The 17,052-nt window shown below is 37.4% G+C and overlaps 1 protein-coding gene across 3 annotated transcripts in view; it reads right to left on the bottom strand.

The window, feature by feature from the left end:
• Window positions 1-6,724: 6,724 nt before the first annotated feature.
• Window positions 6,725-17,052, bottom strand: part of EDAR (ectodysplasin A receptor) — a 58,722-nt gene continuing 48,394 nt past the window's right edge. For 2 of the 3 annotated variants that reach the window (XM_053455077.1, XM_053455075.1), the window contains exons 6-12: window positions 15,781-15,867; window positions 13,651-13,779; window positions 12,946-13,017; window positions 11,976-12,048; window positions 11,289-11,448; window positions 8,464-8,524; window positions 6,725-7,235 (exon numbers count right to left, since the gene is read on the bottom strand). In XM_053455077.1, coding sequence (XP_053311052.1) covers window positions 6,901-7,235; window positions 8,464-8,524; window positions 11,289-11,448; window positions 11,976-12,048; window positions 12,946-13,017; window positions 13,651-13,779; window positions 15,781-15,867 — 917 coding nt within the window. In that variant the 3' untranslated portion in view covers window positions 6,725-6,900. The remainder of the gene's footprint in view (window positions 7,236-8,463; window positions 8,525-11,288; window positions 11,449-11,975; window positions 12,049-12,945; window positions 13,018-13,650; window positions 13,780-15,780; window positions 15,868-17,052) is intronic. The other variant, XM_053455076.1, reaches the window with a different exon arrangement.

The raw sequence follows: 17,052 nt of genomic DNA, 5'->3' as shown, positions 1-17,052 counted from the left end.
TGTTTGATTACTCGTACTGTAGGACAAGGGAGGATTTTAGTTAGTTTTGAAATTGGACTAGATAGGTATAACCGAAAAGTTCTGTCTAGACAATTGAACATGCTTATTATTAAGGCTATTGGTGTAATAGCAAATGAATATGTTTATTAGCAACTTGTCCTGGATCGCACAGTGATTAGCAAAGACAAATTAATGCTTTGTATCCGTAGTCTTTTTTATATAATTAAATAACAGTAATTGCTCCAGATCTTTGAGAGGCCTAATATATGCTTCTTTTTCAGTATGTGACATTTCTATGAGCTGCTATATTTCATTGTTAATAAATAAAAATAAAAAAAATATATTTTGTGTGAGTGTGTATACATACACCGATCAGCTATAACATTGTGACTACTGATAGGTGAAGCAGAAAAAATGGCCAAGCATAAGGATCTGAGCGACTTTGACAAGAGTCTAAACTGGAGATCTTGTGGGGTGTTACCAGTCTGCAGTAGTCAGTACCTATCAAAAGTAGTCCAAGGAAGGAAAAGCGGTGAACCGGAGACAGGGTCATGGATGGCCAAGGCTCGTTGAAGCACGTGTGGGGCAAAGGCTGGCCCATGTGGTCAAATCCGTGGTCAAAAAAACAGATGAGCTGCTGTAACTCAAATTGCTGAAAAAGTTAATGCTGGTTCTGATACACTGTGTGTTCTGACACCTTTCTATAACAGTTTGTTGCGTATGGGGCTGACCTCTGTCCACTGCCAAAAGCACAGTGGGCATGTGAGCATAAGAACTGGACCACAGAGCAATGGAAGAAGGTGGCCTGACTTGATGAATCACATTTTCTTTCACATCACATGGATGGCCAGGTGTGTGTTACTTACCTGGAGAACACATGGCACCAGGATGCATCCATGGAGGTCCCACCTTGCAATATACAGGACTTCAAAGAATCTGCTGCTAACGTCTTGATGCCAGATACTACAGCACACCTTCAGAGGTCTAGTGGAGTCCATGCCTCGACGGGTCAGGGCTGTTGTGGCAGCAAAAGAGGGACCTACACAATATAAGGCAGGCGGTCATAATGTTATGGCTGGTCACCACTTTTGTTGCCAAGGTTTTGAGTGTTGAGTTATTTTGAGGGGACAGCAAATTTACAGTTATACAGACTGTACACTCACTACTTTACAGTGTAGCAGAGTGTCATTTCTTCAGTGTTGTCACGTGAAAAGATATAATAAAATATTTACAAAAATGTGAGGGGTGTACTCACTTTTGTGAGATGCTGTATGTGTGTAATATATGTACCATATATATAACTGACATACATTTCCCGTAGCTTTCCTTTACTGTATAGTCAATGTCTTATTGTATGTTCACTGCAGTTTAATTAGTCTAAATCAGGGGCGGCCGGATAAGACCCGCTGGAGTGGCCCTACTGATACCTGCAGTGGTAACCGCACCTCCAACCATTCCTGGGCAAGGGGTCAATTGCACCCTTCCGAGCTAGACAGAGGCATGCTGTGGGTGTTGAGATAAGTCCCAACATCAGGACTTATCTCTATCTCCCTAATTTCCAGGAGGAGGCAGGGTTAGGTGAGTAATACTCCATACTTTTTTATTCCCATCACTTTGGTACACGTTGATCCTAATTTTATCTGTCCATAAAATGCTGTTATTCAGGCTGGCTGTTTTTTTTTTAGATGTTTTTTGGCAAAGTCTAATCTGTCCTTTCTATTCTTGAGGCTTATGAATGATTTTTCGCTTTGTGGTGAACCCGTTTCTGTACTTGCTCTCATGAAGTCTTCTCTTTATGGTAGACTTGGATAATGATATGCCTACCTCCTGGAGAGTGTTCATCACTTGGCTGTGGGTTTTCTTTACTATGGAAAGGATTCTACCATCATCTACCACTGTTGTCTTCCGGGGACATCCAGGCCTTTTTGTGTTGCAGAGCCGCAATAACAAAACTTGTCAACATCCGGACCTAACTGTATGTGGGTATTTTGGGGTGTGTCTGGGCATGTAATCATGTGTGTCTGGGTATGTTAGTAAAATTGTATGTCTAAGTATGTTTGTTAAAGCCTGTGTCTGGGTGTATTTGTAAGTGTGTGTGGGGTGTTTTAGTTTGTGTAAACATGTGTCTTTTGGTATGTTAGTGTGTTTGCTTGGGTATGTTAATATGTGTGTGTCTGGATATGCTGATGTGTGTGCCTGGTTGTGTTAAAGTATCTAGGTATGTTTATGTGTATGTTAGCATGGGTGTTAGTGTGTGTCTGGGTATGTTGGTGCAAGTGTCTGTGGTATTGCTGTGTGTTTGCCTGTGTGTGTTGACTGCTTTTGCATTTTTGCCAAATGAACCCTGAATAACATTCATTACACATCTTAAAGGCCATATTTTCTTTCGATGAAGGATGAGTGTGGCTCGCATACACATACATTACTGATGAAGTGGCCCACTGCAGAAAAAACTTGGACACCCCTGGTCTAAATGTTTTATTGGACTACATACTTCAACCAAGATACTAGAAAATATATTCATGAAAATGATCCGTGCATAAAGATGAAAGAAAACCACATTAAGACTTACAAAGGAACAAATTCCAATGAAACATTCAAAGAAAAGCATTACTTAATGCTACCTTAAATAATGCAGATGCGTGCATATACCACTTTGATTGTTTTGGTTCATTTTGCTGAAATGTTAGGCTGTGGCTTATTTTAAAAATAGGGAAATTGCTGGTTTTATTATTGAGCTCATGAACACATCTGGTACACTTTTAAAGCATACTTCCTATAGAACTGCAGAAGAAAGCAATTATTAATCATTGAAAGGGAACAATTGTGTCAGGGATAGGTGACCTGGCACCGCAGCTGTTGTGCCCAAGCTAAACTATGGCCTATTCTGTAAAAACTGAATGAAATCAAAACACCAGCTCAAGTAGAAACAGAAATGAAAAACAGTCTTCATTGTACATTAAATCGGGAACAGAAGTGGTCCTGGGGCAGCCAAAGGTCGATAATCAGGAACAGAAATCTCGGTCCACTTTGAATAATATTAGATTTTCATTAACAGGACACAATGGCCATAGCATGCCTAACCTTATATTGTAAACTTTAGTGCCTAGGGCACCTATCTGGCATAAGGCACCACCAGAATGTTCTCACCTCGCAAAAAAGGGTGTAGGAGACAGGGTTCTCTAGGGCAAACAAGCTAGAAAACCTTAGGGCTGGTCGTTACAATGGCACATATCAAACTGCCATAGCAGTACATATTTTATGGGTTTTTGGTTTTGGGAGTAATTTCCAGGTGATAATTTGCAAAATCTATAAAAAAAAAATAAAAAAAAAAAATTCAGTGTTATCAGCCATATAATTTGGTTAAAGAGACTGTGATAAAAACATGCATCTGCTTCAGTGAGTCTCAATGAAATGCACTCATGGTGGGTGTCATACATGTAAATGAGCACTTGCATGCATAACAACTGACATCACTAACACATGCATAGTGTTTATTACCCTTGTGGCTGGGTACAGAACTTCTATATGAATATATTTGAATTATTTTAGGACTCTTCCACTGACCTACATTCTTGGACCTCTCTGTAGGCTTTGGAACTGTTGCCATGGTGTTACACTTGAATCGTCTCTCAGGTCTAGTCACTCACCAGATCCTGCCACCATCACCTGCAAATTACCTTTCCAATTTGTCCTTTGCACACATAAAACACTACTAATGTGCTAATCCCATTGTACAACACTACGGAATTTGATGGCGCTATATAAAACAATAATAATAATCCATTCCCTTGTAAAATTGTTGGAACTCTCCTCACTTCTCCCATCTTTCATCACCCCGATTTTTATCCCATTGCGTTTCATCTGCTGCTCCACAAAGTTATTCTGCTGGTCCCCATACATAAATAAAAAAATATTTACTTATCGATTCTTTAAAAACACTGTGTCCCCTACATCTACCTACATCTCCAAATCATTTGAACTGCCGTCTTTGTTCTTCCCATGACACTTTAACCATTAACACTTCTTCCCACTCACATTTCTAGAGTTTCTAGCCATGGTTTACCTATTCTCTGGGATTTCCTATCTTGTTCTGTCAGAATCTTCCATACTTATTCTTAGCTTTGAAAGTTCATTAAAGAGTCAACTGAGAATCATATAATACACCCTCTTAATACCCACAATGTGTGTTCTGAAAGAAACTATCTGTTCCCCCTACCTTTAAGATCTTCAGGCTACTGATTGCTCCACGTCATCTGACTTCTCCATCATCCTGTGCCCATCTCCTTACCTCATGACTTCCCAATAGACAGGACCTTCTCTGTCTTTTTGTACCAGTATGTGTTAATGTTATTTTTAGTTTTACGCTTCCCTATTGTGATAGCACTACTAAATCTACTAGTGCACTATAATTAAAGTTTAATGGAATGTACTAACATTAACGTAAGAATGATACAAGTACGGCATTTATGGTGACACATGTTTATTATAATTTTACAAACAAATTATACAAAGTAATAATTTATATATACAGAATTAAACAAGTGGTACTTTTAAAGCCAAAGGGAAAATGTGCTATGACTGCTGGAAAGGTTCCTATAAATGAATACAATCATGGGGCTCTGTTAGAACCTTTTGCAGAACTTGGGGGGCAGTAACCAGCAAAACACGAATTTAGATGCAAGTGGGTTTTTTTTTGGACAATGTACAATAATATGCATAAAACAGAACATAAAGTAAAAAAGAAATATGTTTAATTATACAACATAGATCTAGCATTTAAACAGTTACTGATGAAATATTCCACTTTTTTGAAGAGACTGTGCAAAACAGGTTGAAATCCTATGATGAAATGAAGAACAATCACATTTTTAATTCAATTGATCCACCACAGACCTTGAGAAATATTTATTTCTCTTTACTAACTTCCATATGGAAAAGAAACATTTTGATTGCAATGCAGACATCCTGTTTGTATACCAACATCTATTTTGAACATTATGGAGGGAAAAAAACCTAAACACATAATACACCGTCCCACGCTCCTGAGTAATGATAATGGGGAACATTCAGCCTTCACTCAGGAGACCACTTCACAGAAGCTGGTGCCTGCTTAGGTACTAATCACATGTATGTGTTATTGCTTACTCACAGGACAGTTATGAGATATCCAGTCTGCCTTCCACGAACTTGGGGGAAATACACAAACCTATGCCATTTCTAAGGCATTGTCAAGGCACGTTGCATTAAAATAGCTGGTGTCAAGAGGAGGAACAAAAATTGATGAGGTATAAGGTGCCTTATGGGACGTTTAAGGCTCATGCTTGTATAATCATTTTATTATGCCTCTGAGATAAGACACTGGATACATTCATAATTGGCACCATTATTCAAATAATTTAAACTAATGTGTATGCAAATTATCAAATATCCAGATTCCTCTTATGAAAGAAGCCAATGAAATTCAGAAGAGCAGTCTTACTTTTGATTCCTTATTTCATATTATTGAAAGACATATTTTAACGTTGATAACTTTATTTTACTAACCTACCTCAGGTAAATTATAATGCTATTTTTTGAATTTTGTAAAGGTTGAAGATATATAGGGATACAAAAGAAAACATATAGTATTATGAAACACACATCAATGGCTCCAAGGCAAAAACATGACACTACAGACCTAATACTTTCTCCCGGGTAATTGAAAACTGCAGTGCTTTGTTTAAGTGAGTGCACCATTCCTCTTATATAACCAACTAATAGTCTATATACTGATAAACAGGAGCTGGCAAGAGAGTTGCAGTGTCATCTCACTGATGAGCACATTTTGAGTGGCTGTCCCTGTATAATGCATTGTTTTTGCCGATACAGGTAAATCCAAAGGATTCTTACGTTAAGGGAGCAATTACTTTTTCACATAAGTGATAACGGTTTTGCTTAACTCTTTTCTTCAATAAAATAAATTTTCCTTTAACCAATGCATTTTGTATTTACTTGCATTCTCTTCATTTTATATTAAAATTAGTTTGATTATCTGAAACATTTACATGTGAAATCAATTGGGAAGGACCAAATACTTTTTCACAGCACTGTACCTGATAACTATTTAAACCTCAAATATTATTTTTTACTTTGGCAAAAGTCTCTATTATTTATTTATATATATATATATATATATATATATATATATATATATATATATTCCCCTTTTTGGGCAATTCTCACTACGTTACACCTATTCTTCAGCTACTTCCTCCCATATATATATATATATATGTATATATATAATCTGTCCGATACTGACAGTACCTCATTTGCTGTTACTGGTCCTAATAACTGTTAAGAGGTTTTTAACCTGCCCACCCATCTATCTTGCTTTGAACTACAGAACAGACAACTCGAGGAAATTCTTAAGAATGCTTTGCCGATACATTTGTAAAAGTAGGTACAATGTTTCCCAAAATGTCAATGTTAAGGTGGGAGGTCTGTAGTAATCATATTCGGTTAAATACTCTTGAACGTTTATAAGATGTGCTGCCATTGATGAATAAAATAGCGACAGTTTTTAGATGGGTTGGGTTTTTTTGGAAAATTATCAGCAGCTCCCTCCATCGCAGAATTCACTAATTGGAGATACCTTTGCATGTCTCCAAAGGTTTATTAGACTGTAACTTTCCATTGAGAAATGTATATATTTTTTTATTATCTTTTTATGTTTCTGTCCTTCCATTTTCCTTTTCCGTCTCTAATATCAGACATGTCAGACATGCTCCTTCTTGATGCTACATCTTGAGGCTTAGTTTTCATAGCTTGACTGCCCATGCAGCTCAGTTTTCATAACAGCATATCCTTTAGTAAAAACCCAACATCACATGAAATGTCTTTTATAACCCTGTTAGTTCACAAGCTTTCACATTTGGTTGTGGAATTGAGAACTGGTGTTGGGGTGGACTGTGCCCATTCCACAATGTCTGCACATAAGGATTCCACCGCATCGAGTCTCTCAATCTGTACCAGTCTGGTGAGCAGGTCTGGAATGCTGTACCCAGCAGTACTAATCCGATCAAAGAGCTGGAGTCCATCAGTCATGCCTCCAATTTCGTCTCTCTTCAGTCCAAAACTCTCTGCCAGGTGGCGCCATGTTTTTACAATGGCCTTTTCTGTATTATAGGTAGAACTTAGCATTCTGCTTGTCTTTTCCAGGCAATCAAAGGGCAGTTCAGTTGGACTAAGACCTGTAGGGAAAAAAATTTAAAGTATATATATAATATATAATACAAGTATATATTTATCATTTTACAAGTCACATTGTTTATCTTGTACGTTTGCACTGTTAAATGGCTAGATAGCATTATGGAGAAAGTTTGTGATGACTATAACCATCTTGCATTTTTTTCTGTTGTAGCACTTTTTCTTATTTTGATTTATAGTGCCAGATATCCATTGTTTATTTTTGTTCAAATTAATGAAACTATAAAAAGAAAAAAAATATTATATATATATATATATTATTCTAAGTACTATTCATTTTGGAGCGTCTCAAAGATTTTATTTTACTAATCTGAACCATTCTCAATGTAAAATAAAAAGTCTTCTGGATATTAGACTGATCCTACTCATAAGGCCAGTCTGGATTCAAAATGTCATCCCCTTTAGCTAGTTTATAACCAAAATGAAAACAGCTGATGCAGCCTGGCAATGTTTTTGTGCTACTGGCAGGCGATTTCTACTTTTTCTTAACACACCCTTATATGTTGAGTGATTCTGGAAGTTATGTGGGGATAACACAGCACACACCCATTTAACCAAAAGATCATTAAAGCACCACATCGAACTACACAAAAATGTAAACATTTTAATCACATATAACAAGCAAGTGCATTTTTGTTTAATTTAAATCACTCAATTCAATAGTAATGGCATGGTTTTAGGAACAGAGCACCAAATGAATATACAAAATATTCCATTAGCATTTTCCAGTGACACTTAGTCCTTTTTCATGCCTGTGTTTTATGGGATTTTAGGAGAGTTTTCCATTTGGCTTGGTATGTTTCAGTCTTTTTGCAGGCACAGTAAAAACGAAATGCTGCAAATTCAATTACTGTAATAGGATGTTTGTGTCTCAACAGAAGCCACATAATGAGTAATGTTTTAGTTGCTTACTGAATGGTTGCAGAAAGTAATTTCACGAGACACATTTTAGGGCACTTCGATTTTCTTTAAACAACATAATAGTTTAAAAGCTCACATGGGTTAATGCGGCAGAAAGAGGGTTGTAGAACATTGAATACTTAATACAGCCAGGTGCCATAGGTACCCAGCTACTCGCTTAACCTCTATATGGTTTTCTCTTATATTCCAAATGGTGGAAAATGCCTCTGCATCTGTAGTTTTTTTTAATGAATTCATATATGACTGTTGAATCTAATGTGTATGTTAATACAATAGATTTGGGATACTCACCTTCAGCAACATTGCATACATTAGCATACAGATCAAGTATCTTTTTTCTTCGACTGTGAATCTAAGAAGAAGAAATTATTTTAGTAAATAATCCTGTTCAATGTATTTTTCAAATGAATACTCAAAAAAGAGTATAGTCTCTTAATACGTCTCTTATGTTTCATTTACCCCTTAAAAATAATGTTTTGTGGTCCATGTAGGGATAATCGTAAAACTACCCAAGTTACCCATTCTTTGCAAACGTGGGCTACGCTAATCTTTATATTCTGCCTTCATCAGTATATGGTTACTTACATCCTAGCTACACTATATGACCTTAAGTATTGGGACACCCCTCCTAATTATTATATATAACGCTAGCAGGTATGTGAAATCAAAGCAGATAGACAAGACATCTCCATAGCAAACACTGACAGTAGAATGGGTCATACTGAAGGGCCACCTTTGCCACAACCAGTTTGTAAAATGTCTGCCCTGCTAGATCTGCCCTGGTCCACTATAACTGCTACTATTGTAAAGTAGAAGCTAATAGCTCTATGAGTAAGAACAGCAAAAGACCACACACTCTGAAAGAGGGACTACTGAGTGCAAAATTGTGCAGCGCATAAAAATCGCCTGCCTCCTGTAGCATTACTTATTACAGAGTTCCAAACTGCCACTAGAAGTAACATCAGCACAATCACTGTGTGTTGGGAGCTTCTTGAATTGGGTTTCCATGGCTGAGAAGCTGCACTCAAGCTGAAAATCGATATGCGCAATGCCAAGCGTTGGCTGGAGTGGTGTAAAGCCCACTCTCACTGGACTCTGGAGCAGTGGAAACATGTTCTCTGGAGTGATGAATCACTATCTGGAATACTGATGGATGAATCTAGGTTTGCCAGATAACCAGGAGAACGCTACCTATAGGAATGCATAGTGCCTTCTGTAAAGTGGAGAGGAGTAGTGGTCTAGGACTGTTTTGTCAAGGTTTGGACTAGGCCCCTTAGTCCCAGTGAAGGGCAAAATGAACACTACAACATGCAAAAATATTATGGACAATTGTATGCTACCGACTTTGTGGCACCGGTTTGGGGAAGGCCCTTTCCCGTTCCAGTATGAGTGCGGCTCTGTGCACAAAACAAGGTCAACAAAGACATGGTTTGATGAGTTTGGTGCTGAGGTACTTGAGTGGCCCACACAGAGCCCTGACCTTAATCCCATTGAACACCTTTGAGACGAATTAGAATGGTAATTGCAAGTAAGACCTCCTTGTCCAACATCAGTGCCTGACTTCACAAATGCTCCTTTGGCAGAATGGACACACATTCTCACAGAATCACTCCAAAATGTTGTGGAAAGCCTTCCCAGAACAATGGAGGCTGTTTTAGCCGCAAAAGGAGTGAGGGCAACACCATATTAGTGCCCATGGTTTTGAAATGAGATGTCCGACAAGCTCATATAGGTGTCACGGTCAAGTGTCTACATACTTTGGGTCATAGAGTGTATATTTACTACATAACTGCTCTGTTGAAATGAACATACAGTTTTGTTTCTTAATAATGGGCGACATGCCTAGGGACTTTACTTTTATGGCTTCAAATTTTAATTTTTACTTTGATTTTTTTGTGTAGCTGAAACACGAGATATTTTAAAACGTGGCTGTTCTATGCTGAAATGGATTGCGTTCAATGTCATTTCGAGTCTTTTTCTTTACAATTCAACAAATTTATAAATCAAAACAGCTTTGAATAAAATATTGAGTGATGCATAATTACTTTAACTGCCTAGAGCAGCAACAGCTATCTTAATAAAGTATGTCCTTAGAATTTTACAGAGAAGATTCCGTTTTTGTAGAGAAGGAAGATGGGTCACCTCTAGGTAATGCTGTTTTAGAGGTTAAGCAATAAAGAAATCTTTAAAAACAAGTATGTGGGCCAACTTCTAAGCATTATACATTGGCTTTGTTTCCATGGTAGAGTAATTAGCAAAATAATTTCAAATGTCCAAGACAAATAACTAATTGTTACAATAAGAATTTACTTTGCTCCGAAAAAAAATACAAAGTGTGTGTGTGTGTGCAGGTTTTTCGATTAATGTGTTACAGATCTGGCACGATACCAGCTGTCATATATCAACAAAAAGAATTGTTCCCTTGTATATGTTCAGAAACTTTCCCTACTCAATTATGATAAATAGTATGCTATTTTACTATGCTGTGGTTCAGAGCTTCCTGGCTAAACAGAAGCAGCTACAGAGCCAACAATGCAATAGCTCAAGGCATACACAAGGGAGCCAGATGTGCCTCAGAAACACACATATACACTACTGTTCAAAAGTTTGGGGTCACTTAGCTGTTTAATTGCAAGAGTTTTTTTTTTCTAATGATCAATTAGCATATATGTATCTATAAGTCATGTGCTTATGTTTTTTTAACATCCTCAAGACTGGAGAGCCTACCAGAGACAAGCATTTTTCTTTATTAGTGTCATCATTAAATGACTATACATTTAGACTGATTCTAAAGGTGTTACCTTTAACAAGCTGAAGGTGGGAGATATGCATATAAAGTTGGAAACAACCTGACATTATTTAAACATACCCTCCCAGAAACAGATTAATACTCGCAGAAACAGATTAAGACTCAAAAGAACATGTCAGTGAATAAATAAATCCTGCAGAAGACTTGGACATAAACAAGATAAAAAATGACAATGTCTATAATGTTTAACTAGTGTGCCTGGGAATTAATAGCTACCCCTAACAGTTTTATACCTACTGCAGTGAACAGTGTAACAACAAACAGTGTAGTTAGCATTACTAATACATAACGCGACAAGGTCCCTTACCCCTGTTAGTTTATTGTTTGTGGTTGACTTGTCCCTGGCCAAATTTACTAGCGATAAGAGGCAGAGTTCAGCACTTCCTTGCTTGTCAATCGCTGCCTCCTCATCACTGTCCATGCTACGGCTTAGTAGACGCTCATTTTCTGAAGACGCATCATTTTCACTGAAAAATATAATCAGATGCAAATATTCACATGATTTATCTGTGTAACAGAAGACAGAACTATGATAACAGTGGTGGAGGTACAACGAGGGATGCTGGGAAAACTCTTCCATAATGTGAATCATTTAGGGGAAGAAATAGAAAAAAATGATTTATGGACCATCTCACAGATGGTGAAACTTAGTCCTAAACCTTGTTCAATTTGGTGGATCCCCTCGTTGCTGCCTATGTGTAGATCTCTGTGAGAAATATTTGTGCTTGAGTTTATGAACCGAGTAGCTGAATTATAATGAGATATTCAGTTTGTGACAGATGGTGTGTAGTTCATAGAATGATTCCAGCCTATTTGGTGCCAAATTCTGAAGCTTAGAACTCAGGCATGTACATGTCTAAAGAATATACATTCTATATTATCAGTGTTTTGTAAACACTGTACACAAGCTAAACCTGGCTCTTTTTGTAATTTGATCTGCAAGCTGTACTAAGCCATCTTTGCCCCTATGCCACACACTACCACATTGACTTACTTTTTCCCTGTTTTAGTCGGCGTTTCAGACAGCTTCTCAAATTCTTTTTCAGAGAAGATGACAACACTTTCAGCTGCAAAACAAGTAAGTGTCATTTGTAAAATCATCAATATACTGATTGTTCTCTCCTACATCCTTGGTACGTAACACAGCTTTATGAAGTGGTTGAAATGTTATTCATAAAAAATATATATCAAACAGAAAGAGAGGTGCAGAAATGCTTCTCTGTGAATCTGTCTGCATTATCATGGCCTCTTGGAGTATTTCCGCAAGAGCCACTAGGCCCCTGGGGATAGCCACTTCCCCATACCTCCAATCAGGGAGAAGGTGTGTGTAGAGGCCATTTTGTAGAAGTGCTCCGGGAGGCCTGGATAATGCAGCGCATAGTGGGGAGAAGCGTACGATGAAAGAAGACAGAAGAACAAGCGGCAAGACAAGACGTGGAACTGGGGAAGGAGGAAGGGACACGAAAGTGGTCGGCAGAGAAATAAGGGAGACATTGAGAGATAGTGAGAGAGCCTGAAAGAGAATGTGAGACTGTGAGTGTGTTAGAATTAAAAACAAAAACAAAATGCAAACAAAAATTTGGAGCTCTATAGATAGCATGGTTTAAAATAAACTTGTGCGTTCGGAATTTGTACGAATTTAATTTTTTTTTACAAATTTGGCAATTAATTTTTGGACATTAGTAAATTGCCAAATTTGTAAAAAGAAATATAATTCGTACAAATTCTGCACGCACACGTTTATTTTAAACCATGCTATCTATAGTTCCAGCACAATTATTTTATATTAAACCCCCCCCCCAAAAAACTTCCATTTTGACTTTAATCCTTTTAATTCCATGTTTTTATCATGTTTCTCATTTCCATTTGCACTTCTAAGGTGTACATATTAAGGTTGTTTTCTGGAAATTCCTCATGTGAATTGCAGTGGCTACTACATATATGTAACTGGTATAATCGCTTACTTGGTACTTCTTTCTTTTCTTCCTGTTGGTGGACTTGGGCCTCTACATTCTTTACATGACTAGTGCAGCAAGCTGAGAACAAAACCAACAAAACCACGTTATTAGAAATTATTTAATACCTCGATAAAGGGCCATCTTGTTACAAAGGAAAATACTTGTTTTTTATTCAGAAGAGGATGCCCTGATCCTTCTGCATTCAATAAACAGGACTGCTTATTACAATAAACCTAACTTTATAATCTGAGTGATGCATACTCTATTAAAAAAAATAAATAAAATTATGGCCAAAGGCATGTGAATTATTCTAGTAGGTAATTCAACAAGTGTGGGAAATGTGACTTCCGCATTCAAGGTATCATAGCGACTTGCTGTGTTAAGACCAGTAAACCAAAATGAAAACATAAAATTTGATGTCTGATAAGAACCATTTGCCTCATCTAATTTGCCTATTTGTTCCTCCTGTTAAAATAAGGTTTTCTATTTCATAATAAAATGCCTCCACAAACTGTATGTTATTAGCTTTTATCATCAAATCCCTCATCAGTAGCCATAAGCAGGGAAGATGCTCCACAACAATATCCATGGCCTTTCAAGACAAATGTGGCAAAAGAGTGAATGCCTTTAAAAAGGCAGCTGTCCCCAGTTGTTCAAATTATGTACATCAGGTTTTTTTTCCTCACTGAATAACAAGGTTGTCATTATTACCTTGAACGGAAGGTTTGGTCTTGATAATGTAGAACATGATGATCAAGACAATAGCAATGGCCATGATGAATATTGTAGACATAGCAATTATCAGAGCGGTGGCCAAGTGTCCTTGTCCAGGTACATCTACTGCAATGATACAAAGACACATTAAACAGAACTATCCAAAACTCTACTTCAGTCTAGAACATTTATTGGATATGTATACTGCAGGGTGGCAACAAAGGGTGACTGTCACTTTTTAGTGGTGACAAAGGGTGACTAACACTTTTTAACACTTTTTAGCATACCTAAATTAAATTTATTTAAACAACCATAGTACTATAGCTCGTGCTATATTTATCGGTCGCATCTGACTGAAGGTGCATGTCCGTGTCTGCATGTGACTGTTCGAGCATGAGCGACCACCATTTTGTTACTACATGGGCTTTATTATGAATAGCAGTGACCATTTTGTTTATTGGCGGCGGCCATTTTGCACATGACTTTTTTCCCTACAGTTGTCCTTTAAGTTCCCAAACGGGGGCAATAAAATAACATAAATTAAGAGTATATACCCTACAAACCTCTATACATACAGTATGAGTATGTATCTATATATTTATGAGTCCTTATTTAGTAATTATTTGTTGATACCACACGCAAAGCATTATTCCACATTTAACAGGAGTTTTCTGTCCTTCACACCCTAAAGACAACGGTCTGTTGCTTCAATCCCATTAAATATCCTGCCCTAGTGTGTGTGTGTGTAATGGGAGAGTGCTGCCTGGAGAAACTTTACTGTATATCATATGAGGTATGAAAAATACAACCCCACGTGCATCTGGCTTTTTAGCCCACTGTAATAGCACTAATGATCTGTGAGCAAACCATCCTAACACTGAAAACACTTAAAACGTGCTTTCCATGTCTTTATTTGTATGATTCCACCTAAAACCTGTAAAACTCCACCGGAAACTGTTTGTAGAAAATCTCTTTACCAATTTGCTTTTCTAAATGGAAATCAATATTAGTTTAATCTCTGCTTAGAGTATTTATCAAAAATTTTATGCTGCTCTGTTTTTTCTTGTTTTTAGAAAATCCCTAAGGGAACATATCGGATACACCCATAACACAGGTGACACTCATCCTGGCCCCACGCTGGAAATTCCCTCACCTGGAGCTTCACAGTTTCACTACTTTCTAAAACAAACGTCACCCAGTCATGTATTGATGAACTACCAGGCAATATATAAAACACTAAAAACATCTGCTCATCAAATGTGATGCTCCTTTGATCACAAAGCTTTGCATGAGTGGGTTGAAAATCAGTTTATATGTATTTCCCGCAGTTTATAGAATGTAATATTCTTATTGCCTGTGGTAGTTCCGCATTAGTTTTCTCACACACTTGAAATTAAGAGGTTGCCTCGTTTCAGTCTGTGGAATGTTTAGGAAATTGTGAAGATTTCAGTTTAATGAGGTCCAGAATTACATTTATAATATACCTACTCACATTGTTTTTTTTTTAGTTAAAATGATTGTTATTTTTTTAAAAACTTTTTTAAAGTCATTGTGCAGAATGAGAAAATGCAAGGTTTGTGAAATTTCAGAACATATTTACTGAAAGGCCCTCACAGGGCCACCATCAGGTGGTACAGCCAGTACAGCTGTAATGGGTCCTGAATCCAGGGGGAGCCACAGGGCCACATTCATGGAGCCACTTTTTTTGCTTGTTGAGCAAAATGTTTAGAGCTGTACCAACAGCAGGACGCACCAGGTAAAGCTAGCAATGCCAACAACACATGAACTTCAAAAGCTCCACGCTGACATCACATGCATTACCTCTTCCTGCTGTTGGGCTACACACTGCTCCCGTGAGAAGAATAAAAGGTAGGCATAGACGGGTATGCCCACAGCAGATGATGGGGACAGGGAGGTATTGGAATGGGAGGGATGGACACAGTATATAAGTCCTGCTACCCTGAAATTCCTAATAATGGCCCTGGGCGCTCAATACACATATACATCAAGGGGAGTCAAGCCTGGTGGGATCCAGATTCCTTAAACAATACTTGAGCCTGCCATAGGTGGCGGGAGCTTAGTCGGGTCGCATTACATGATTTCTTAGCCATTGGTTACAGAGCTCACCTTTATGTATTCGCTGGAAAGGGGAGCTAGTACTGGACCCTTGGGTACTTGTTGATCCTCCAGACAGAAGGGATGCAGAGCCCACACCTGCATTAAAGATTCACATTGTTAGAAAAAATAATAATAAATACCGGTAATTAATTATTAATAACTTTGATGTGCTAAAAAATATTTGAGACATTTTGGGTTGTTTTTTTTATATATAAAGGGTAGTCAATCTGTCATACATTTAAGAGTAATGACAAAAACTGTAGAATGCAATATTAATGATAACAAAAACCAAAATAGTGATTTTTTTTTGTTGACTCTGTGTCACCCCTAAGCAGCTGTTAAATCTACTTGCATGTATCAAGGAAGGCACTGAGCATTATTGACCTGATAGACACAAGCTCCGTTTTACAAAATATTTCTGCCTAATATGACCCTCCTAGTTGTTTTTAGTGGGAACAATAATGAATTATCCCCATGGATCTGGGTGATAATAGTATACCTTGGCAAAACTCCAAATCAAACACTGCCACAGCTATCGAGCCTTACTATATAATTAGTGTGTGGCATCATCAAAAATGCCATCAGTTTCACATTTCAACACAATCAGATCAAACGCTATCACTTATCACAACAATGTGTACAGCTGTAGGTAACACACTCGACACTGTCAAGCTCTGCTGCTTTGTAGAATGCAAAAGTGGCCATTAGTAAAACATATCAAAATAAGCTTTGTTCATGATGTATTAGCCTTCGAGTTTGTTTGTAGAACAAAGGGCTATGAAATTCAGAATTCATAGCAAGATTACAGTTATTTTTATTCAACTAATTTCTGATGCCTGCCATTTGTAAATATTTGTCTAATATTGTACCAAATCATCCTATAAGTGCAAAGACTGCCTCTCCACCCCCAGAAAATATGTTTAAATGAATATACAGCATGTTTAAACAAAAACGCAGCTGTGTATATTCTCAATAAAAAGCCTCTTACAGAAACTCATATGCAGTCTCATAAAAACGTAATGTTAGTGGAAAATTGCTTTGCTGCAGGAACATTTCATGTTGTATGGTCATAAAATGAGAAGAGCCCCTGGCATAGCCTCCTGTGACTGATTAAAATAACTCCAAATTAATATGCTTTTATTGGTTTTAAAAATCAGGATTTCTAATGACATAATCTTGCTGGTCTGTAAAGGAAAATCCAAAATTTTTATTGGCTTTGCTAATCCCCCAAAAGGTATACTTAACTGACTTACTTTAAAGAAACAGTAATACATAATATGG

Source organism: Spea bombifrons, chromosome 2, assembly GCF_027358695.1.
Source record: "Spea bombifrons isolate aSpeBom1 chromosome 2, aSpeBom1.2.pri, whole genome shotgun sequence".
Classification (NCBI taxonomy): domain Eukaryota; kingdom Metazoa; phylum Chordata; class Amphibia; order Anura; family Pelobatidae; genus Spea; species Spea bombifrons.
Note: the sequence above shows the minus strand (reverse complement) of the source record. Positions and strands in the feature narration are given on the sequence as shown.